At 41.9% G+C, this 25,297-nt stretch overlaps 1 protein-coding gene across 5 annotated transcripts in view; it reads right to left on the bottom strand.

Annotated features, from left to right (window-relative positions):
• Window positions 1-25,297, bottom strand: part of SH3KBP1 (SH3 domain containing kinase binding protein 1) — a 320,771-nt gene that overhangs the window by 173,144 nt on the left and 122,330 nt on the right. For all 5 annotated transcript variants that reach the window (XM_037046255.1, XM_037046253.1, XM_037046250.1 and 2 more), the window contains one exon: window positions 22,967-23,090. In XM_037046255.1, the coding sequence (XP_036902150.1) occupies window positions 22,967-23,090 (124 nt within the window). The remainder of the gene's footprint in view (window positions 1-22,966; window positions 23,091-25,297) is intronic.

Below are 25,297 nucleotides of genomic sequence, written 5' to 3'. Positions count from 1 at the left end.
CAATGTTTATAAACTGCACAGGATTTGCCTGGAGGGGCTGCCTGACCTCCACCGCAGTCCCATCTTTGTGCTTTCACCAGAGGATGAAGGACCCTGAGGTCAGTAAGTCCAACTGAGACCACAGCCATCCAGCCAATTGTTCACAACATTTATTTAAATCAAGAAAACAGCAATTCCACTTTTCAGAAGCTATATTCCAGATCACTTACATGAAATGTGCCAAGATATATGCAGACAGTTCACTGCTACATTATTCAGAAAAGTGAAAAGTCAGAAGCATCCTAAATGTCCTTCAATTAGGGAACTGGCTGGTCAAGTCACAGAATACCTATGAATATCTACAAATGGGTGGTGGTGCTCTCAATGAACTGGTTCGGTTACATTTTCAAGAATCTTTTTGACCTCACAGAACTAATTGTAATGCAGCAGAAACAGTATGGTCCCACTTGTATTTTCTTAAATATCAATATATCTGTATCACTGTGTATTTCAATTAGACACGAAATGGATGTTTTTGTGGTCGAATCCCTGCAACTGCTTACGGTCTGTCCAAGAATAAATGCGTGGAGCTCTTCTCAGGAGATAACCACAAGCCACGTCTCCTGGGAGTATGACCAGGGGGCGAGCTTTTATATTACACTTCATGCCATGACTTTCCTTTAATTTTTTTACACTAAGCATTATTTTGAGAATAAGTCTAAGAAAACTCAGGGTGAGTCTGTAAGAAAATGTACAACTCGCATGAAAAAAAATCCCAAAGAGCAGGAAGGTCTAAACATCGTGATGGCACGTGCAAAAGCTGTCTGACTGCGTGGGCGACTCTGTGGTCGTCAGGACAACAAGCCCATTCCCATGAGCTTGGCTTCCTCTAGGCGCTGCAGATGGCTTTGTCTCCAAGGCCCCCCTAGAGGGGTGTCCTCCAGAAAAGGACAGGTTTCTAGGGGAGTGAGCAGTGCAAAGGGACTGGGTAGCTGTAAGGGAAGGTTTTTTAGCAGACTGTTCTTCAAATAGGTTGGTGATGCATAAATTTTCTCCTTGTTCCAAGCAAATAAAGACGATTTTCATTCACTTCAGCAAGTGCTATTGTCCTTGTAAGTATGGGAGAGAAGCAAAGGTACGTTTTTTAAAAAATAGCATCTCACGCTCACATTTTTTATTTTCGAAAGTGATCTGCAACCTTTACTCCCCACTCAGAGGGAGGGAACCAAGTGTCATAGAAAGTGTAAATTTAGAAATTATAAATCTAGAAAGTGTCAATCGAGAAATCTTCAGGCAAGAAAATGAATGTATATTCATCCATGGAGAAAGGACAGCAGCAAGGGAGAAGTAGAGAAACAAATGTGCGTGAATCTCTCCAATGACACAGATTTGTATCTGGCACTACATGCTTCAGCATTTAAATATCTTCACCTCAACAGATTTCATTATAAAGTTTTCTATATATTACACATAAGTGAGTCTCCTCGGCCAGATGAAACGTCCTGGATGGCAGGACTTGAGCTTTCTTACTTGTCTACAGCAGGGCTTGGCAAAGTTTCCCCAAAGGGCCAGATTGTGCATATTTTAGGCTTTGATGACCATACAATCTCTGTGGCAATTACTTAACTCTGTTCTAGTTTTAAAAAAAAAGCAGCCGTAGATGATAGGTAAATGATGAGTGTGGCTGTGAACCAATAAAATTTCACTTACAAAAACAGGCATACAGAATTTGGCCTGTGGGCTGTGGTTTGCCAACCTCTGGTTGTCTATAAAAAGGAGTAATAAATGGTCCAAATCAGAGACCAGGAATGATATTTTTTGTAAGGAAGCGCAAGAGACATTGCTAAGAGTGAGTCGTCAGCTTAGAAGTGACACCTTCCCTTGACTGCCTTTGAGGAAGGGGTAGGTGCCCCAGTCACCATGACCACAGGACAGCATAGCACCCAGTGCATAACCACTGTCCCTATCCTGCCCATACCACCGAGGACTGTTCGCCCCTCCATGCCTAGACTCCTGCGGGCAGCAGCTGAGTAGGCCTCCATGTGGATTACTGAAAGCTAGCCCAGAGCAGTCCTTTAGTAATGATCTCTAAAACAAAGGAAAGAACAACAAAGAAATGATGAAGGAGCAGGAGTTACAAATGCCCCCGAAGGGTTGATGGGAAGAACTGAAGGTTGAGGAGCAGAAGAGGGCAGCAGATTTGCCATTCTGACAGGTGGGAGAATCTGCTGCTTAACCAGCCCTAAGCCAGGATGGCACAATGACAGGTAGAGATGGTCTGTCTGGGGAATTTCAAAGAAAAGCAGCCCCTGTCCTTGCCCCACTGGATGTAACAGGGAAACCCATTGGCCCACTAGCTGGCCATGGTGTGAAGCCAACAGAGCACAAAGCAGGGTAGAAAAAGAAGAAACCCAGGCCCAAAGAGCCTGCCTGGCCCGGGACTGTTACACAAGACTGACAACTCCTTATGACCTAAGCCACATTAAACCAGGGTGTCTGTGACTTGCAGCCAAGGGCCCGCTATCCAGCACAGTATCTGCAAGTGGAGGTAATGGGTGAGGAGAGCAAGTAGGGTAGGCCGGCCCAGAGGTTAGCTTTAGGGGCTTGTATGCTTCGTGGCATTGCTAATACCACAAGTGAGTACACAGTAGAAGATGCCAAAGCCACAGGCATAAACAGCTTGCATTTAAGAAGGTGAAGAAGAGGAGTCAGCAAATTAAAATACAGAAAGAGGAAGAGTGGGGATGAGGGGGGAGTCAAACACAGAGGCACAGAAGACAAAGCAGGTATTTCCAGAAAAAGACAATAATTCCACCTGCTGGGAGGAATCGTGCAGGGGCAGCATAAAGAAAGAGGTCTGACAGACCTGGGTTCCAATCCAAACTACACCACTCACTAGAAGTGTGGTCTTGGATAGGTCACAGTAGCCCTCTGAGCCTCAGGTTTTCCCATTATAAAATGAAGATAGAGGGTACTCTTCATTTGTGTTACAAGACAGCCTAGATGTCTCTACTACAATACTCTGCACAGAGTCAGGGGTACCACACACCACTGTTAGGCCCGAATTCTTCCACGCTCATGATAGCTATGCCCTTTGTCATGTGACTTTAGAGTGCCTCCTTTAAAGACAGAGTAGATTCCACCCCCACCCCCCCACACACACCACGTGACCTGTTTTGGAAAACAAAGTGAAGTAGAAGTAGCAGTGTGCTACTTTGAAGCCCAGGCCCCATGAGAAGTCAGATGTTTCCACTCACCCTGCTGTGTGTCCGCCACTGCCACACAAGCATGTTCAAGCTGGCCTGCTGGAGCATTTGAGTGGCCCCAGGCATGCATCTGAGCCCAAAATAAATGCCTGCTGACCTCCTGATACTGAGAAAGCCCAGTCAAAATCAGAAAAGCCACCCAGCTAGTTTCCAGCCTACCCCAGATTCAAAAGCAATAAATGCTTATTGTAGCGTGCCACTGAGTTTTAGTGGCTGCTTGTTATGCAGTTTATTGTGGCAACTGATAACCTATGCAACGATGCCCAGCACACAGCAGGGCCTCCAAAATGTTTAAAACACACACTCCATGAGGAGAAAGGCTGCAAATACACTCTTATCATTCTTCTTTCTTGGTAAGATAAGTGTTATTACTCTTGAGTGTTTCTCCATGTTCATCAAGGCACAAAAGTTTCTAGACAGATTTCTTTTTAGAAGTTTCTAGAAACATGAATTTTAAAGGAGAGGTTCATCTCCCGCTTGTTGTATGTTTCTATTTAGCTAACAAATGCAAGTGGAAGATAAAGCAGAAAGAAAGCTCTCCTGACACAGAATTCTCATTCTCAAGTCATCCTTCCTTCACTCCTCAAAAAAACACACAATGCAAATGAGACAAGATAACATGGACAATAGGACATGTCAACTATAATTGTGAATTTTTATTTTTATTTTTAATTTTTATTTATTTTTAGAGAAAGGGGAAGGGAGGGAAAAAGAGGAAGAGAGAAAGAAACATCATTGTGTGGTTGTCTCTCACATGCCCCCCACTGGGGACCTGGCCCGCAACCCAGGCAAGTGTCCTCACTGGGAATTGAACCAGTGACCCTTTGGTTTGCAGGCTGGCGCTCAATCCACTGAGCCACACCAGCCAGGGCAAATTGTTAATTTTTAAAATTTCTCAGCTGATGGTGGGTAGACAGGTGTTGTATATTTGTCATTATTATTGATCCCCCTTTTATTGTGATAAAACATTCGTAACATAAAACTTAGCATTTTAACCACCTGTGAGTGTACAATTCAGTGGCATTAAGCATATTCACATCATTGTACAACCATCAGCACCGTTAATTTGCAGAATTTTTTCATCCCCCCAAACTGAAACTCCGAACCCATTAAACGTGGACTTCCCATTCTCTGGCCCCCAGCACTGGCAAACACTCCGCTACCTTCTGTCTCTATGAATTTGACTATTCTAGGTGCCTCATACAAGTGGAATCATACAGCATCTTGTCCTTTTGTGACTGGCTTATTTCACTTGGCATAATATTCTGAGGTTCATCCATGTTATAGTATGTGTCAAACCTTCTTTTTAAGGCCGAATAATGCTTGTACCTTTTGCCTCCTGTGAATAATGTTGCTATGAACATGGGTGTACATGTATATGCTCAAGTCCCTTATTGATCCCTTTTTATGCATCTTTATTAAACCTTTATTTTGAAATATTAAACATGTTAAAAGAAACATCACTTAGTTGGCAGGCTTCAGGCATCATCTAACAAGGCTGGCCGGGTGTGACTGGCACTGAGAGTTTGCAATGCATCCAACTCACCATGAATGGCTGGATCCCACATTCATTGAAATCAACATGGAGATGATACGAAAAGCCTTTGGGGAAGGTCGGATGCTGAAGCATGCTGAGCTGCATGCAAAGTGAAGCACATCCCACCACCCAGCCAATCCCATGCAGTAAAGAACTCACGCTGCTGAGCAGTGGGTGAGAACGGGTGGTTTACCAAAATAATGCTGTCGTAACTTCATTACTCAACAAAATCACCATGGGGCTTTTCTCAACAAAGAACCACAGTCCTGTAAAGCTCTCCAGAAGCTTCTGACAGGTCATGTGGAAACCTAGTTCATTCAGCAAATGTTTGCTGGCTGTAGGAGCGAGAAACGGCCTAGAGATAATATGAGAATGAGCCCCAATATTCTTTCCTGGGCACCCTGGAAAGGGTTTTCAAACAGAAGAGTGGGGTCTTATGCTTTTCAACATTCCAAATGGGTTAATGGCCAAAAAGAGGGTACACAGATTAAAATGCTTTGCAGGACTATATATAAATAGCTCTGTGATTTTAATCTGAAGGACCAGTTATGTGCTAATGAAGATACAGAAATATAGGGACAAAAACTTTTAGAAAAGGTCCCTGGATTAAAAAATACTAAAAACTTCTCAATCAACCTTTCAACCTGAAGAAGCTGATGTTTCAAAAAGTGAAATGATCTTCCCAAAATGGCTACTGGCTGCTAGAGCTGAGATTTATTTTTTTATTTTTTTTAAGATTTTATTTATTTATTTATCTTTAGAGGGGAAGGAGAGAGGGAGAGAAACATCAATGTATGGTTGCCTTTTGTGCGTGCCCTGCTGGGAGTTAGCCTGCAAGGAACCAGCCTGCAACCCAGGCATGTGCCCTGACTGGGAATCGAACCGCGATCGTCTGGTTCGCAGGCCCGCGCTCAATCCACTGAGCTACGCCAGCCAGGGCCTAGAGCTGAGATTTATACGTATGTTCCACAAGTCCTCAGTTTCTGAATCATCCGGGCAGGGTATGAGGCAGAAAAAGAAAGAAATATAAATGCTTTTCCAGCCTCAACAAACTTAAGAGTCCATTTCTAAGCCAGTAAAAATGAAGAGGATATTTGTCAACTGCTATCAAATGTTGCTGGTTACCCAGGCCCACCTGCCTCTCGCTGTATTCAATCTAAAGACTGAAAGGGAAGCCATTCAGGTCTGTGTGGTTTTATCTGTTTTTGTTTCGTTTCCATACAAAGCCAACATTCGTCAGCTCTAATAAATGATCACTTTCCATTTTCCACTTCAACTTGGGCTTTTGATAGAAGTTCATACATCAATGTGAATAGATCAATACAGTTCATAATTTATGAAGATGTAGAGGGAGAGGAAATTGATCCTGTGGAACAACCCAATGTAAGCTTGCTTCTCTCCCTCTCTTCCTTCTTGTTGCCAGGTTTGGTCATTTTTAAATTTATTAACACCTCCACCTGAGAGGACAGCAGGGAGTGAGAAAAGTGAAACAACATCCTACATAAGCCTTCCTAATAAAAGATTTATAGCTAAACTGCAGAATAGTTTTCTGTGGGGCATCCCTGCATCCCAATGATCCATGTTATTCCTGTCAAGCCTAGTTGATGTAAATAAGAGCTAATGGCACACATGTAGCATATGTACATACATACACACTCGTTCCAGAATGGGATGGGGCTTAGAGAGTACGGCATCACCGAGAGAGGGATGGAGAGGGAGCCCGGGGGAAAGGGGAAGAGAACAGGAGGACAGGAAGCTCTTAAATATGACTGTGAATTGCACACGAATTCTGTGAAAGAAGACCAGAGCTCTAAGGCCAAAGCTTAGGAAGAGAGTGCGACATATTTTGTAAAATGTAAATATATGCACAAAATAGAACCACAATTTGCATTCCTAGCTCATCCTGGTGTGCTTGCCCCTGTCCACGCACTGTCAGAAACATCAGTAACTCAGTTACTTTTACTCTTCATGTATAACTTCAAGGGTCTTACATTTTATCTCAATGATTTGGTCAAAAGTAAATTACCAAGAAAGCTAATTTCCTCTCAAGAAACAAACTTTTCCCAGTGATACTGTCAAACAGTCACTTTAAGGATTTTTTAATAGTCAAACATAAAACAACTGGTATCATTTTCCCCTATACAATGTTTTTTAAGAAGATGAGTATTAACAGTATGCCTGTGTTGACGTGTTTGCTTTAACTTGTCAAACACCGTGGCCCAGCAAACGGTTAAAAGAAATAAGGAGAAAACTCAATAGCAAAAGGTTCCGAAAAGATGATTGTGCGCTTTAAGGAATGACAATACGGAAGCATCCATCCAAGTTGGCCCTGGGGACAGGGAAAGGGAAGAGGGAGGAAGCAACAGAGAGTGAGGGGGAGGAGGGCTTCCTGCACCAGAGTTCTACCACCTTCAGCCAGATAACTGGAGGTGGTTACACAAGTACATTTTACTTAAACTAAAATGTGTTTCGTTTACTGAAACTAAACGCAACACGAATCACTGGTAACTCAAAATAGTGGGTTCCTGACAAGCAAAATGAACATACTGTCACATAATCCAAGCATCTCTTTTGATTAACATGTTCAGTTTCTCTCCCTGGCTCTGGTGGCGATAATGATGAGCACTCGAATATGAATATTACAGACGGAGAAGCCCGGGAAGAAAGGGAAGGCTGTCTGGCTGGTGGACTCCAACAAAAAAAGAGAAGAGTGGATAGACTGTGGTGTGTAAAATGGACTGAACTTGACATATTCTCACTTAGAAAACTTCACAGAAGGGTATCAAATCAAATACAGATGAAAATGATCACACAAACTCTAAAGCTGCCTCACCCTGGATACATTCTCCCACTGTCGTCTCACGTTAGACCATGAAACACGAAACCGTTAGGATCCTTCTCACAAACACAGTTGCCCTGATAACTTAATTCTACTTTCCGTCTTGTTACTCAAGATCTGGTTCAAATTTCCTCCTTTGGAAATGTACTTCACTTTCTCGCTCTCTACTAATGGCCTCTTATCAGGCCTGGAGCTAGAGGCAGTACTCACTGTCAGGATGTACTTTCCAAAACAGACGCTTAATAAGTTTCCTCTCTCCTCGGCATGCAGTAACCAAAGGCAATTTCTCTGAATCACAGAATTTCAGCAACTTCTCCTTAAATACAGAAATTAATAAACGTGGTCTCCCTCCGGTAGTTTTCCTTCTGGCAACTTGTTTTCAACAGGGTTAGAGTGTTTGAGCAAAAGTACGTACTCCCATCCAATAATTAAAGTTGGAACCTAATGAACGAAACAAACGAACAAGCAAAAGAGAAAGAGAGACATGGAAATAAAGAACAAACTGACAGTAACCAGAAGGGAGGGTAGAGGGGGTAATGGGGAAAAGAAGGGGAAGGGTGGTCAAGAAACATGTAGAGGCCCTGGCTGGTGTAGCTCAGTGGATTGAGCTCGGGCCTGCGAACCACACGATCGTGGTTCAATTCCCAGTCAGGGCACATGCCTGGGTTGCAAGCCAGTTCCCAGCAGGGGACTCACGAGAGGCAACCATACATTGATATTTCTCTCCCTCTCTCCTTCCCTTTCCCTCTAAAGATAAATAAATAAAATTATATAAAAAAGAAACATGTATAAAGGATACATGGATAAAACCAACGATGGGGGAAGGGTTGAGTGTGGGAGGTAGGGGTGGGTAGGGCATGGGAGAATAATGGGGGGAAATGGGAACAACTGTACTTGAACAACAATAAAAAAGATATTTAAAACAATAAAGTTGGTTCCAAGATGGATATGATGTGGCCTCTTCCTTCAGGGAGGTTACAATCAAGTAAAGAAAATCAAAATCTAAGCATGCACAGATGCGCACATGTACACATCTATGCACAAAGAAGAATATAATTGTATTAACAGAATGAAATGCAGCCACAAGTGTCCGAAAATAATCATTTAGGAGCAGCTGTTCACGAAGGCTTCTCTAACACGATTACTCGTATTACTGCTGGTATTTTTGTAAGAGGAAGGCAGCAAAAGACAGACTGTGTCTGCCTTTACTGGTGCCTTAGGTAAATCATTTTCCAGTTCTTCCCACCTCAGTTTCCTTATATTTAAAAAGGGCTGATAATGAGGCTTCTCCTACTACCCTTCACAGGGTTATTCTAAGGAGTGAGTCTTTCAGACGTGCTGTCTCTATAAACTAAAAAGTTCTATGCAACTTAAGAAATTTTTCTTTATAAAATGTCTTGCCCTGGCTGGTGTGGTGTGGTGTGGTGGACAGAGTGCCACCAAGTGAACTAAAAGGTCCCTGGTTCAATTCCCAGTCAGGGCACATGCCTGGGTTTCAGGGTAGGTCTCCAGTGCAGGACGTGCAAGCGGCAACCAATCGACATAGCTCTCACGCATCAATGTTTCTCTCAATGTCTTTCTCCCTCCCTTCTCTTCTCTTTAAAAGCAAATAAATAAAATCTAAAATAATTTTTTTAAAAAGAAAAATAATAAAAAGTCTTATTCAGGTGATTGTAGGGGGAGGGGAGTGGGTAGAGGTGGAAGAGGGTATGGCCAGACAAATGGTGATGGAAAATAATAAAATAAAATAAAAACCTTATTCGAATATAACATTTTGTCATTTCCCTTCCTCCACCTTCTGAAAGCCAGGAACTGATATACTAAGAATTCTCCTAGTATTAAATGGAAACATTTTGTAATTAACAAAAGCTTTCCACAAAGAGCTATTATAGTAGAAAAATTCAAAAGTTAAATTCTTCTGTGGATCAGCACTAGGAAAAAATACGAGAGGAAAAAATCCTATTGACAAACGCCAACCATAACCACAGTCTGTGTTGGAGTAACATTACAAGGAGGAAGCAGGACCGCACAAATGAAACCGCCCTGACAACCGACTTCACTGAGTGACCCCCCACGTCCCTGGACCACCAGAATCAGCTCTTCGGAATTCAGAGGGGGCTGCATGGTTTATTCTGTCAATACAGTTACAATATTTAGTTCACTGCGATGTTTGTGGAGGAGAGGCAAGGGGGGAGAAAGGTTTTCGCTTTATGCGTTTGTGTATATAGTTTGTATGACATAGTACAAAACTTTTAAACAAAACAGTTGGGAAAATGTCACTTCTTTCTAAATTGGCTTACAGTTTTAAGGTAATTGAAATACAAATCCCAAGAGAATTTTTTAAAACTTCATAACATAATTTTTGAATAAATGCTAAAATATATTTGAAAATGAAGAATAATAATTGGAAGCACAAAAGCCATACTCTAAATTAAAATTATGAAGCCACAATAAATAACTACCTTGATACAAAAATAGCGAGACGAATGAATGGCACAGAATTGAAAGTCCAGAAAAAGGCACTTATATGTAATAACATTATATGATAAGTGAGGTGGCTATTTCAAAATAAAATTCAATTTGTATACTAACCCCATACTATACACCAAAATTCCTACAGATTAAAAATTAGAAGTAAAAAATGAAGGCAGTATAAAGGAAAAGAAAAATTACATGAGGATTTATTGAGAGAAATCATAAAAGAAAACATCAATATACTAATCTGCATTAAAATGTACTATTTCTGTAGTATGAAAATTGGGAGGCACAATTTGCTGTGAATGACAAAGGAATAATACACTAGTCAGAAAGAAAAATATAAAGATCTGAATGTAAGAGCAAAGAATTTGAACAAATGACAGAAAAACAATGTTCAAGCACTCTGTTAATCAAAGAAATTCGAGCTTAAAATAGTAATAAGCTCTCCCACCACTTCTGGTGGTGATGCAAATTGGTGCAAGCCTTGAAGAAATCAATTTGATAATAATAACTTAAAGTCCCATAAAATATATACATGCTTTTGTCTGGCAATGCAAGGTCTAAGAATCTTTCCTAAAGTAATCATCAGAGTTGCAGATAAAGATTGATGAGCAAAAATAGCCAACACAGAGTTTCTGACAATGGCAAGAAAAATTGGAACCATAAATGGATTCTTTCCAGCAAAGACTCTGTGAAGCACAGAATTTAGAATATAAGAGGTTTGCCTTTTGATTTACAGGGAATCTCATTTTTTTTTTCCTCAAGAAATGAACAATACAAGCCATAGTCAGTTCTCCACCCTTCTCAAATCAATTACCTAATATTTAGGTCATCCCAAGTAAAACAGTGCCTTTTTCATCCTTCAGACTCTCTGTCTCCTAGGCAACTGATTGAATAAAGAAAAATATAAAGCTTCACTGAGGAAATATATGATTTTAAAGACTTGAATAAATGGAATGTCATGTCTTGTCCTTCAGCTGGGAGCCGGTAGTGGTATGGGATGTAAAATAGAAATAGACAGACAGACAGACAGACAGGCACAGCCAGACACTGCATTTTAATACCAATTTGTGCGGTAATCTTTTTTTTTTTTAAACCAGCTTTAGGGAGATACAATTTACATACCATAAAATTCACCCATTTTAAGTGTACAATTAAATGGTTTTTTATATATTTACAGAATTATGCAACCATCACAACTATCTAATTTTAGGACGTTTCCATCACCCCGAAAAGAAACCTCATGCCCATTAGCAGTCACTTTCCATTCCCACACCCAGTTCTGGGCAAATGCTAATCGCTTTCTGTCTCCAGGGATTCGCCTATTCTGGACATGTCATATAAATGGAATCACACAATACGTGGTCTTTTGTGTCTGGTTTCTTTCATTTAGCATAATGTTTTCAAGGCCCATCCATGCTGTAGCATGTATTGGTACTTCATTCCTTTTTATTGTCAGATAACCTTCCATTGTATATACATAAACCAAATTTTGTTCCTCTCTTCATCAGCTGATGGACACGGGGGTTGTTTTCATTTTGGGGGCTATTATGAATCACGCTGCTATGAACATCTGTGTACACATTTATATGTGGACATATGTTTTCCTTTCTCTTGGGTGTGGAATGCTGGGTCGTATGGTAACTATATACGTAACAGGCTGAGGAACTGCCACACTGTGTCCAAAGCAGCTGCACCATTTCACATTCCCGCCAGCGATATGTGTATTGTTCACAGTATTCCCTTATAATCCTCTTAATTTTGAATTCCTCCTACCACAAGTTTAAATCTTCTTCATTTCCTCGAAGAGTGTAGCTAAAGTTCATCAATTTTGTTGACCATTTCAAAGAACCAGCTTTGGTGTCATTGATTTTCTGTACTGTTTTTTAGTCTCTCTTTTGCTCGCTTCCACAGTAATGATTAGTATTTCCTTCTTTCTGCTTGCTTTGAGTGTAGTTCACCCTTCTTTTTCTAGTTTCTTAGGGTAGAAAATAAGAATATAGAAAAACCCACTTCTAGGTATATAGCCAAAGAAAATGAAATCACTATTTCAAAGAGTTATCTGTATACCCATGCTCGCTGCAGTATTTGTTCACAATAGCCAATACATGGAAACGACCTAAGTGTCCATTGGCAAATGAACGGACAAAGAAATTGTGATACACATACATACAGAGGAATATTATTCGGCCATAAAACAGGAAATCCTGCCCTGGCTGGTATGGCTCAGTGGATTGAGCACTGGCCTGCAAACCAAAAAGTCGCCAGTCTGATTCCCCATCAGGGCACATGGCTGGGTGGCAGGCTATGCAAGTGGCAACACTGTTTCTCTCCCTCTCTTTCTCTCTGTCTTCCCCTCTCTCTGAAAACAAATAAATAAAATCTTTAAATTAGTGGGAAGCCTTTTGATACTACCTAAAACAGATAATTTTAAAATAAAAAAAAGGAAATCTTGCCAATTGCCCCTTGAGGTCATTATGCTTAGTAAAATAAAACAGACAGAAAAATAAATCTTTCACATCCTCACCACAACTAAAAAAACTGGTAGTTATGTGAGGTTAAGGATGTGTTCACTAACCTTATTATGCAGTCATTTTGCAACACATACATGTATCAAATCGTCACACTGAACACCTTAAACTTACACAATGTTATATGTAAGTTACATCTCACTAAAGCTGAAAAAAAGAGAAAATTAGAGTATTGATTTCAGATTTTTTTTTAAATATAGGCAATTGCAACTATAAAATCCCTATCCTACTTCAGTCTATTACCAGCCTCTGCACCCAAACTTAATCTGTTTCTTCATTTTTATCCTTACAATTTTCTTGAGAGGATTAATGAGAGTTGTCTCCTCGTTTTACAGAGTATAAGACTTGCCTGAAGTCCCACAGAATCTTTGGGGTACAGCAGAAGAGGGGTCTGGAATCTGCCAACAGCCATTCTCCCTGTGAAACGGTCTGCTGCCATGTATGTCTCCACAGAAATGCAAATGGAACAAGTACCTCCATCCTCCCCAAATGTGCTTTCTCGTGCACAGACACAAACACTGGAAATTCTGGCTGTTCTCTTTTTCCTTTCCTGATTGGGGACTAGGAGGGCAACCCACCTGGTGTTGCAGCTGGGTCCACTGTTGGCCTGGCCGCAGGTTAGGGAGATGGGCCGTGAAATGTCCTTGTCATTCAGCACACAACAGTCCCAGGGCCTCACAAGCACAAAAGGCTATGAGTCCAAAGACTAAGCGAAAGCTGCAGGTAGCATCAGAAGACCAAGTTGTACTGAGAGACCAAAAGGTATAATTTGAAGAAACTGAGCAAACTACAGAAGAAAAGGCCCCTTTTCCAGGGCTCTCTACACATGAGGACAGTTGCTGTCTCAGTACAATACCTCTAATTAACTTATCAGCTCTCTACCCAAAACAGGGTCCCTCCGGCCCTGGCTGGTGTGGCTAGTGGATTGAGCACGGGCCTGTGAACCAAAGGGTCGCCGGTTCGATTCCCGGTCAGGGCACATGCCTGGGTTGCAGGCCAGTTCCCAGTGGGGGACACATGAGAGGCAACCATACATTCATGTTTCTCTCCCACTCTTTCTCCTTTCCGTCCCCTCTCTGTAAAAATAAATAAATGGAATATTTTTTAAAAAAGAACAGGGTCCCTTCAAAAAGGAGGATCCCATGCATTCCTTAACAAAGATCAGTCGTCTAGCTCATAAGGGTATCCTTTTAGGTCCCTTGGGGAGAGGATCCATGTCTTCTTGCCTGGCATATTGACAAGTAGGTCCCTGTGCATCAGGCTGAAGGCTGGGCCACCATGAGGGACCTCAGTCACCCTGGGGATTCTATAACTCCTGAACTCTACAATGGCAGGTTCTGTGGATTTTTCTCACAGCCCCACATGTGGGCTCATTAAAATGGTGGCCTGTTTCACTAATGGGAGAGAAAGTGAACAAAGCTTTTCTTTTTTTAAGAAAGATTTTATTTATTTATGTTTAGAGAAAGGGGAAGGCAGGCAGGAAGAAAGGGAGAGAAACATCAATGTGAGAAATAAACAGATCGGTTGCTTCTAACACGCCCCCAGCCAGGGACCTGGCCTGTACCGGGCATGGAACCGGTGACCTTTTGAATGAAGCTCTTCTTTAATGTACATTCAGGATTTCAATGGTACAAGAGAAGCGAAGATTCCTCATCTTTCAACCAAAACACATAGAGAAGGCAATGAGACTATTTGAGTACATGGGACTACTGTTTTGTCACCATTACAAAATCCACCCCTGGAATCCCAGGTTCTATCTTGATCCAAGTCCCAGGTACACTTGGCCTCGCCATTCACTCAGTCAGCCAGCTCAGCCCATTTTTCCTGCCAAAGCCCAGCACAGGGAGACAGCTCTTAGACCCCAGGATCCAAGAAATAATCAAGGGAAAAAATTCCTTTCAGCTTGTCACTTGAAAAATTACCAAAAGTCCTGGCTTTCACATTTTAGATTCTGGGGCTGTTCTCCTAGCACATCTAACTCGTGTTTCCACAGCCACAAGCTTTAGAAGCATCATTAGTCATTTTTCACAGGGCCAACGCCACTGTCTCCACTCACTCACTTTACCATTCCCCGTGCAAGGTACAATCTGAAGATGATCTCAGAGGTCCTCAGAGAGCATCTTGCCCTGCATTTTAAAACCCAGCACACAGCAAAGCAGAACCCTAACTAGTATTCAGTAAAATGTGGTTTGGTGGTCAAAGAGAAACAGGTTTGTTCACCACAGGACATCTGAGAGACTGCAATATGCTAATGTGCCTGTCAGTCTGTAAGAGGGTATCAGTGTGTGCAGCTGTAGCCCAAATTTATTTGTCCAGAGAGCCAATTTGCTCTCCTTCTTTGTCTCATCTCTCTCTCACTCTCTCTTTCTCCCCATCCCTCTTTTGTGGAGAATTCTGCAGGGCTACAATTCCGTGCAACACACATTGACACATGCTGGCCTGGCTTCTGTCTTGTGTGTGCCACACTTGTTGCACAGTCTCCTCTCTAATATTCTCTAATAGGTGAAAATATACAATAGCATCCCCATTAGAACATTCCCTACAGAGACAATTGTGGGCCCACAGAGGCCCAAGTGAAGACTGATGAAAATAAGTACTACATATAACGGTGCTGTGTGCTTGAACTCAGTGCATTCCTTGGAGCCTGGTGTATTATATAGAACTCGTAGGATTCCAGCATTCTGCACCGTGTGAATCATAAATGCTTCTGCAACATGAGAAAACTCCAGTCATTCCCAATTATATGCACTCTCTGACTCACAGTACCTAAGGCTTTGTGCCAGCTCTACAAAAAAACAAAATAGGAAGTCAGCTTTACATGGAGGTTATGCACAGTGTGTGAAACTTTGAAAGCTTTTTGCCATAGAAGCAAAGCCATAAGTGGTGATAAAGTTCCCAGATGAACCCACAATGCAGCTAAAACAAAGCACATCTGCAATGTCAACAACTAACAAAAAAAAACAAGAAAAAAATCCACGATGAAATTAAAGAAGAAACATTTTTATTTATTAGGAATACTTAAGCTGAGTGGTATACCCAGAGGGGGACAGAAGGGGCAAGCCACGCCCAGGCAAGGAGGGGCTTCCTATAGAGAACCAATAAACAATAATAAAGCCCATGAAGTCAGCTGTCTTTTTATTTCAGCATCTGCTAAGAACTAAAAACAACCTCAGTAGTAAAATATTGCTACCTCGAGGAAAACTGGGTTCAACAAGAAATAAAGAAGTAAAGCTGACCCTTGAACAACTGTGGGTTAGGGGCACCAACCACGGGCACAGTCAAAAATCTGCATATAACTACACTGTTAGGGGTATTTGGAGCTATTAAGGAGGCTGATCTACAGAGATTTTAATGTAATTTTTACCATGTACAAATTAATATCCACACTCAGGGTCATGCCTACAGGAGTCCCTTTTTTATGCTCATCAACAAGGACCCTGGTCTGTGGAAGTATAGCAGATGGAACAAAGATGGGGGATAGATTCTATGCGTTCAATGAGCAAAGTTTAGAAGACACAGGAAAGGAGGTACAGAGAGAACACGTGTGTTACAGGAGCCAAGACATGGAAACAAATGAAGTGTCTAAGGATGGATGCATGGATAAAGAAGATGTGGCGTGCATAAATGCAATGGAATATTACTCAGCCATAAAAAGATGAATACAACATGGGTGGATCTTGAGGGTACGATGCTATGTGAAATAAGTCAGGCAGAAAATGACAAAAACCAATGGTTTCACTCATATGTGGGCTATAAAACCAAAAAGTAAAAAACATACAAAACAAAACAAAAACAAACTCATGGATACAGACAACAGATTGGTGGTTACCAGAGGGAAGAGGGGTCTGCAGAAAGCAAATTGGGTAAAAAAGGAGTAAAATACATGGTAAAGGAAGGCAACTAACTAGACTTTGGATAGTGATCAAGCAATACACTATACAGATATTGAATTACAATGTTGTACACCTGAAATTTATATTGTGTTATTAACCAATTTTACCGCAATACTTTTTTAAAATAAATGATTTATTTTTTTCAAAAAAGAGAGAACATGTGTACTAAGTTGTGAGTCTTAGATGAAATTGTATGAATTGAGAACACTAAGTCACAAGAACTAAAGGCATCTTACCTTGTAACAAGGTTCAGCCAGGGAGAAAGAAAAGGTGGGGAGGAGAAGGAGTTTACTAGGAGGGCCACCAGGTGGAGCCATCACCACAAAACCACTTCTTGGATGGTCCTCTAGATGGACCTGGGTGGAAATCCAGCAGAGTGCTGGGGAAGGGTAAATCAACAATTCCTTCATGGGACACTCATTCATTACTCTAGTGTTATTATCTTACAACTGGGATGCGGAGATTGAAAGTATAAAGATGATAGAAGAAAAATTCTAAAAACCAAATGTGTCAATGACTCACATATAAAAAATGTATAGAAAAATGTTTTTCCATCCATTTCACCACCACCACAGCTCACAAAGGCAGTACTAATCAGAAAAGAAAATGAACAAGGGTGCCCCGACTGGTGTGGTTCACTTGGTTGGGCATCATCCCTCACAGTGAAAGGTCACAGGTTCGATTCCCACTCAGGACACATGCTTGAGTTGCGGGTTTGGTTCCTGGTCAGGGCACATTCGAGAAGCAACCAATTTATATTTCACACACCAATGTTTCCCTCCCACTCCTTCTCCTTCCCTTCCCCTTGCTCTAAAAATAAAGAAAATCTCTCTTAAAAAGAACAAGAAAATGAACAAGGATAACATACTCCAGCATCAATTATTGGTCCTTACACGGGCTCCCAACAGTACTGGTACAGAAAAGTAGTCAGGGATCAGTTACTTTAAATGAACCCTCTGTGGTTCCTTTACGCTCAAACTTTAAAAAACAAAGGCCCACTGGAGAGAAAAAAACACTATGAAAGTATATAGAGATACATTCACACAGACGTATACATATTACTGAATGACTATAAATTGCATCCATCCATCTTCACTGCCAGGTTGCCAGTTTTATTTTCATCTCCCCACGGGAAAGACCAGCTCAGGTGATAGCCAAGAGCTTGCATGCAACAGTAATGGCTTCTTTTAACTCTCATTCTTATAGCCACCCATTAAAAAGCCAGCAATTTAGGTAAAATTGAAAGATGACTTGGAAATGTGAAGGAAAATCTGATACAACATGCCATAGTTTTCAGATTCCTAGTAAACCAGTGGCAATTCACATTGATTTCTCTAAAAGTAAATTGGAAGTGAAAAAAAAAAGTCTAGTTTCTATACAAACAAACCCCCAGGTCTCACATCCACGTTAAACAACAAGAGCACTGGAAAACCAAAGCAGGCGACATTTTCTCTATTAACGACACGCTTTTTCCCATCCTTTGTTTACAGTTTCATTTCAAACAAAGAGCCAACGGCCTATGAAGAGCCAGACCACTGCCTGAGAGCCAACATGAGAGTTCCACGCCAGTACGTGCACATTAGCGCGCGCACGCACGCGCACACACACACACACACACTCATATTCTAATGAATAAGCCAACTGATTACCTTGAGAAGACCACTCCAAGCAGCCAAGTAAATGCTAAACAACTGAAAGCAGAAACAAGGGGAGGGAGGTGGTCACTACGGCCAGATCTGTTTAGGGATTAGAATGAATAGTGCTGAAGTGATAAGGAAAAGAAAGATAAAGCTTGGGTAAAATTCTTTTGACAGCTACAGGCAGCAGACCAAAATGGAGAACCCTTCTGTGCAGCAAACACTAGGCCCATATTCATGTTTGAAGGGCATGTGTGTGTCCCCCATCCACACAGAAAATGAAGTCTGAAGAATTTCTGCACTAACTTTTAAAGCAACAGTGTGTCACCAGAGGCAGAGCAGCTGTTGATCCCTCTGTTAAGGAAAACTTTTGAATTAAAAACCTGTCTGAAGGACAAAAACACAGGAGAAATGAGCCCACAGAGCGATGTTCTACAATCAAAGTCACATCCACATACCAATTGAGAGAGCAACCCTCCCCCATCCCAACTTGGCTCTCATCTCAGAGCATCAGTGCTAGACGTGTTACAGATAACGTCGTTTAAACCACCAGACCTTTCAGCATTAATCTCTGGAAAAGGCAGTAAAATGCAAATGCATAACAAACCTTAAATAAAGATGGTAAAAGCAGTTTATCTTTCAGAAGGCAGATGCCAAAGTAGCAGAGCGACTTAAAAAGATGATTATAAAATACATTTATATCACAAGAGCATAATAATAAATATCAGGGGAGCATAATAATAGTAATAATAGCAAAGAATAGTAAATGTGCAAAATACAATAGAGACTTACCAAACACTCAATTCATGATAAACTGGAAATAGAAACAAGGACATATAAAGCCAACCAGAAACTTGCGGAGTGGCTTTGCATTCAGAACGACAGAAGAGACATATCCCCATCTTGCCATATAAAAGATATAAAATGTGCAGCGCTTTCTCAACATTCCCCAAGTGATAGATAGAACGGACAGGAATGGCTTGCAGACAGGGCTGAATGGTGTTTTCCAAGTCTTTCTATTGGCCTCAACACCAAGCCCAAGGACAGGCCCATAGTAGACATGCAGGAAACATGTGCTACAGAAAGTTCATTTGTACGCACCCAAAAGTGAGGAAGGAACAAGGCCCAAAATTATAGGCAGCAGGAGGAGTTCTGTGAGAGGCAGCTTCCCCATGAGGCCCACTAACAAGTCAGAAACTAGGAAACTAGAGCCCTGAGACCGAAGCTGGTCGTTACACAGGCCAGCGGGGTACTGATTACAGCCTGGAGACAACCTACCGTATGGGTAAAGTTGGTCCAGAAAGCCGTCTAAAGATGGAACCAAATGGTTTCTTCTTTCATTTTAATTCAAGTAAAAAAAGAATCTATATGCAAATGGACAAAATCCTCCTTGATTATTTTCAAGTATTATCCAGCGTATTTGCTCTTAACTGTTAAAATGGCCACTTGTTCAGTTTTGCACTTAAACTAAAAGTTTGAATGTTCAGGGGTTTTGTTTTTTTTTTTAAAATAAAACTCCTCCATATTGCAATGTTCCAATTTAGGAGGGCCCATCATTCCCCTGTATGGCTTTACTGGTAGAAGAAACAAAATAATAAATCCCTCTCCGAAGCTAACAGACAACCTTTTTTCAGTTTGGTTCATAAGAATAACATTTGGCTCTAAGAAAAGTTTTCCGATTTTCTACCTGCAATTTGTCAACATCCTGAGTCTGGGATAACTTCAGGATATACAACATCCATGCTGCCAGTTGAAATGAAAAATGACTTCTTACTCCTTGGGAAAGGCTGGCTCTAAACAGGAAGCTCCTCCACTGTGACTCAGGGAAAACCCAGAGAAGTGGCCAGGGGCGGAGCTGGCACAACTGTCCTATAGTCCAAAATGCCCAGACTGTGTCGCTGGTAACTGCCAAGCCATCTGGAGGACCTGAACTCTCTGCCCCCTTCTCTCTCTCTCTCTCTCTCTCTCTCTCTTCCCCTTCTCTCTCTCTCTCTCAGTCACATCTTCTTCTCAAATGAAAATCCCGTGGAGTCATTCCAGTACCTTCTTAAATCAACTCTGCAGAAATTTGCAAAGGTTAGAGCTAAAAACGGAAACTAATCAGTCCCCCGACTGATATTTCCACGGTCCTGGCCTTTCTCAAGGCTCTGAACAGCTTTCTTCAAACCTAGGGTACCTTTTGACCTACTGCAGGTGCCTCAGGAGGGTGAGTTCATCCCACACTGTGAGTTGCTACAACCCATTCGCCACTGCTACAAAGTGAGGCATGCCCCTAAATGCAAAAACTGCTGGACACAATTGGGTGAACTTCTTCGGCTATGTCTGTCTCAAGTTCAGGACCCAATGGAGTGGTTTAATTTCAGACTCATAATAGAAACAGACTTCAATCTTTCTTTACTAAACCAATGCTGAGCCTTATCAAGTGATAAGGCCCATATAACGTAAACAGTCATCTCATCTTTGATATAGGAAAAGAACTTATGTTAACGCTACATTAACTTCTCACAGGGTCCAAGGCTGAATCACAAGGTGGACTCATATACTATGAGAAATCTAAGCAGGCTGTTCCTAAGCTCTGAAAGCAACTGCTCTCTAAAACAACAGCAATAGACAAAAAATGTCCAGGAGATTTCTAGTGACAAAGGTTGATGGAAACCAAGGGAAGGAGGAGACTTCGGTCATTTACAATAACTCATAAAACTTGAAAAATTGATTGGACGGAAGCATTTCCAAGTAACTAGAATCATCCCACAGATTTAGCCTCTGACCCCTGTTTTAAGAAAAAAAAAGTGGTTTTTCATTGATTTGGGGTGGGAAAAATGTAGCTTTTGAGCTCAGCACAATGAACTATTTATCTGGGCTGACAAGGCCAATCAATCTGCCCGCTGTTCAGTAAAAGGGGTAGTAGGGTCCTGGTAGTCTTGACCGGTGGGGGCAGGGCTGAAGAAGGCACCAGCCCTGCTACACAATGCTTCCCTTCAACTGGAAATTTATGTTGGACCCAGGTGACGGAGGGGGGAGGATCCATGTGAGGCCTGGGACAGAATGAAGATGGTTTGTTATGTGTTTCATTTTTTACAGGACACCCCCATGTGCTAAGGTCTCAGAGCCAGTGGCAGATTCATTATATGAAAGACCTAACAATAAAAGGTTGGTCAGAATCAGGCAGCAGGACAAAGGTGGCGGCTTAAAAAGGAATGTAGTCAGTAAGCCATCCCTTGAATGCCATTTTTTGGCTAAGGAAAAATTTCATAAGGGAACTCCAAGGCCATATTTTCTGTTAAAAAGAGGATTGTCTGAAAAGTTCAATTCCTTCTTTGATTTAAAGTTCTCAGGTAATTTTACCAAACTCATCCGGATAATGACCTTAATCCCTTAATTAATTCCTTGTCTTGTTAAATTTAATTAATTACCTTAATTCTCTTATTTACTTTAAAAAACAGGATTGGTAGAGAGGCCTTACCACTGATTGACACACATGCTACCCCTCAGCCCATGGCCCCCAGAGGCATCAGGAGGAACCAGAGGGCTCAGATCAGCAAGCGGGGTTCGGAGACATGCAGCCAGGCTCACTGAAGTCTAGCTCTCCAAATCCGATGCGGGCAGGCTGGCCTCGGGATTTCTGGAACTTATTTGCAAGAATGCAGGAGACACTGTTGGGGATGACTATAGTTTTATAGCAAAGTGTGCTTAATTCTTAACATGGGGAATCCCCTGCATTGGTAAGATGTGGAAGAAGGGAGGGGAGGGGAGGGGAAATCCTATAGTTGCTAACCAATGTGGGCCTCCAGCCAATATTTGATCTGAGTAATTAAAAAAAAAAAGGAAATGTAACCCAGGGCAGCTGGAGGGGGTAGAGGAAGAATCAGGAAGGAAGAGAGACACAAAGCTAATGTCTCAAGCACTATGATCAATGAACAGTTTATTGGACAAATTCTTATGCTGTCTAAATTTTATGAAAGATTAGCTGTTCTTCCCCGTGGTTATGTAAACGTGCCTTCTTTTTTTTTTTTTTTTTTTTTAGTGGAACTCTTTGCTAATACATTTCCTGCTCCTGCTTTTGAACAGCTCTATATTTCTTTTTAAGGAAGTAATAAGCCCGTGAAAAGCCTGCAGCTGAATGCTAACCTATGGGCTTAGTAGATGCACCGTGAGGACAGGGTCAGGGAAAAACCCAGGGAATCTAGTGTGACCAGAATGTAAAACTGAGCCGAGCCCTCTCTGCAGCCTTAGACTCTCTCTCCTATCATTTCAAACAACAATGTCCCACAGCAGGGAGGGATACAGGAGAAGACAAAACTCCAACAAGCTGATACCTAAAAATCTGCTTTGGGCTCTCAAAAGAAGGAAACATGATATTTAAAGGTCTGTTGGTTAGACAGATGGATGAGCTCCACCTTTGTCCACACTGCCTCCTAAACCAAGAGAGAAAAGAGCCCAGAGGTTAGGGAGAGAAAGACCCTGATAAAACCTGCCCTTAAACTAAGAAGAGAGAGCGGCCAGATACGGACAGCTCAAGCTGCACCATAGCATTTCCTACCATCTATGAAAACAAACGCTGAAGTCCTAGAAAAATCATCATTTACAAATGTAGTCTACTTTCCCAGTGTCAAAAATCTTCTTAGTTCCCTTTATTATAGTTGCTGTATTGTTACTTGCTGTGTATGTGTCCAAAATTTATACTAAAAAGCCCCAAAGGGCAAATGCCAGTCAATTTTTCAGCCATGTGAAATTTGACACAGTTCACCCAGAAGTCTCCAGTTTTGCTTTGTGTGGGGGAAGGGGGCTCTTTCTTCATTTCCATACCTCTCTTATTGGTTCTTAGAATTGCTTCAGAAGACAGCAAAGCATTTCCACTGGATACTTCGTGCATGGGCTTTTCTGGGGCCTTGCTGGAGAGAGGGTCCTTCTTCATCTCTTTCTTTATTTCCTGTGGGGATAGATAAAATGAAAATGAGGTTATAGTTTAAAAGTTTTAAATGCCTCTTTGAATATCTTATGCTTCAGCTTTCTGGAAATCAACTATAATGACCTCAATGCAGTATTATGATATTTTTAAAACGCCATTTTCCACATTTTTGTAGCTTGTTTTCCTTAAATTTATTAGAGAAGTGCCTGGTCCTATAAAATAAAATGATGTCCAATATGGTGATGTGACCTTATGTGACTACGGCCATTCCAAGTGACCATAAAGAGAATGAGGGATACATACAGGCCACTGCACATCTTGTAAGTAACAGCCTGTTCCACTTTTGAAACAATGACAAGCTCTGGCCAAGCACAGTTATTCCTCAACAGCTTTCTGGTTTCTATTCTTCCCAACAGAAGTTTAAGGAAGTGCATTCCCAAATTACCATTGTACTCACGTTCATGCTAAACCCAAAAGAAGATGATTTAAGTTCATTTACACTCATCAAGTTCCTCTGGCTTTTTAACTCTTGACGAAGGAAAATATAAGGATAATAAGCTGAAATAAAGGCTGCCATTCTAGGCCAGGGGTCAGCAAACTATTGCCTGCCACCTGTTTTCATAAATAAAGTTTCATCACAACACAACCACCTTTGTTCATGTAAGTTTTTTCTGCGGCTGCTTTGATGCTATGCAGCAGAAATGCGTACTTGGAAGAGAGATCAAAGCCTAATATATCCAGCCCTTCACAGCAAAGTTTGCTCTAGGAGGTCTTGCATCAAAGCTCCATTACGATATGGATTTTTAAAACCTGATGGCTGGTACAATTATTTCAAATTACTTTAATAATTTACATAATTATTTTCAAAAGCATGAATAACCTGAAACGCCAGTAACTCAAATTGCAGACCTGGAGCTACGAGTCTCTGGGCTTATGCGAACCCAAGATCACAATGACTCAGTGAAAAAGAAAGCTAAGGGGCTACATCCAGAGCATGGCTGAGGGGCAGGAAGGGCTCAAGGATGAAAGGTGCTCTCTAGAAAGAACAAGGGGCAAGAAATGAGGAGGCGCTACTTCCCTGGTGTGAACATAAACATGGTAAATTAGGCAGGGGACCACAGTTTGGCCTGGGCAGAGGCAGAATGTAAAAAACAAAAGCTTGTCGAAACACAGCCACTGCCTGGCAGCTTCCTACACACCAGAGTCACTGTAGTCAATTCCCCAGTTGCTGGATGGCTGGCTCAGTTCACAACAGCCTCACCCTCCTTCTCTCCCTCCCTTCACCAGGGCCCCACCGGAAACCAGCAACTGTGGCTGGCGCTTTGCTGGGTTGAGAGTTTCAGCTGGCACCCCAGGCCAACAGAGCACAAAGCTGCGTGCATGCATGGATATGTACACAGACTCCCCCCGCAGCAGCCCTGGCACCTGCTAAAACAGCAGTTGCCGGGGGTTTCTGCAGCTTCACAGGCAGATGGCATCAGGGGACAATCTGCAAACATTGCCCGCCTGAGCCACATGATGGGATGGTTTCTTAGTGGTGGCTGCCAGCCTATGGTTCTAGAAGCAAAGAAAACAAGCCACCATGGGGGCTCATTCCCCAACAGTGGGCTCTTTGCGGGAAGAACGGTTACTCAAATCTCACTTCCCAATACAGTGTGAATATGAATGGACACCACATAACACAGTGACGTAGCACCCAATGTTGCCAAGGTGCAATTCAGAGAAATTCAGTGGGTTGTGGGTGACATGGCAAGTACCCGCTTAGCACTAACAGCTAGTGGCATGCAATTGGGGAAGGATCAGAGAGGGGAAAATGTTTGAGAGGCCAGGGTAATTACTGCATATGGCTTCAGAAGCCATGGTTAAGAATGCTGATACCCCAGACTTCAGAGCAGCACCCCATGCACTTGGAAGGACTGCTCTGATTAAAAGCAGGTGTTTAAGGGCAGAGAAACCAGCACCAGCAGAGGGGTTGGTTCATAAATCCCAGATGCATTTGTCCCCACAATGACTGCTTACATTTGCCAGATAGAGAAGTCTAATGATGGCTACATTTCTTAAGCTGATTTTTAGGTGAAGCAGGGAGGAGACAAAACTTGAAATGTGCCCTGTATTTTTCTGGAGGAACCTATCAGACACGTGGGTGTGGCAGCACATCCTGTAGGCTCTCCACCTGCACAACGCTCGGGTACACCACGCGCAACACAGCCCTACCCAATCCCCAAACC

The sequence above is a fragment of the Sturnira hondurensis genome, unplaced genomic scaffold (genome assembly GCF_014824575.4).
Source record: "Sturnira hondurensis isolate 20B ecotype Veracruz unplaced genomic scaffold, ASM1482457v3 Scaffold0005220, whole genome shotgun sequence".
Taxonomy (NCBI): domain Eukaryota; kingdom Metazoa; phylum Chordata; class Mammalia; order Chiroptera; family Phyllostomidae; genus Sturnira; species Sturnira hondurensis.
This window is presented reverse-complemented; position numbering and strand designations above follow the sequence as displayed.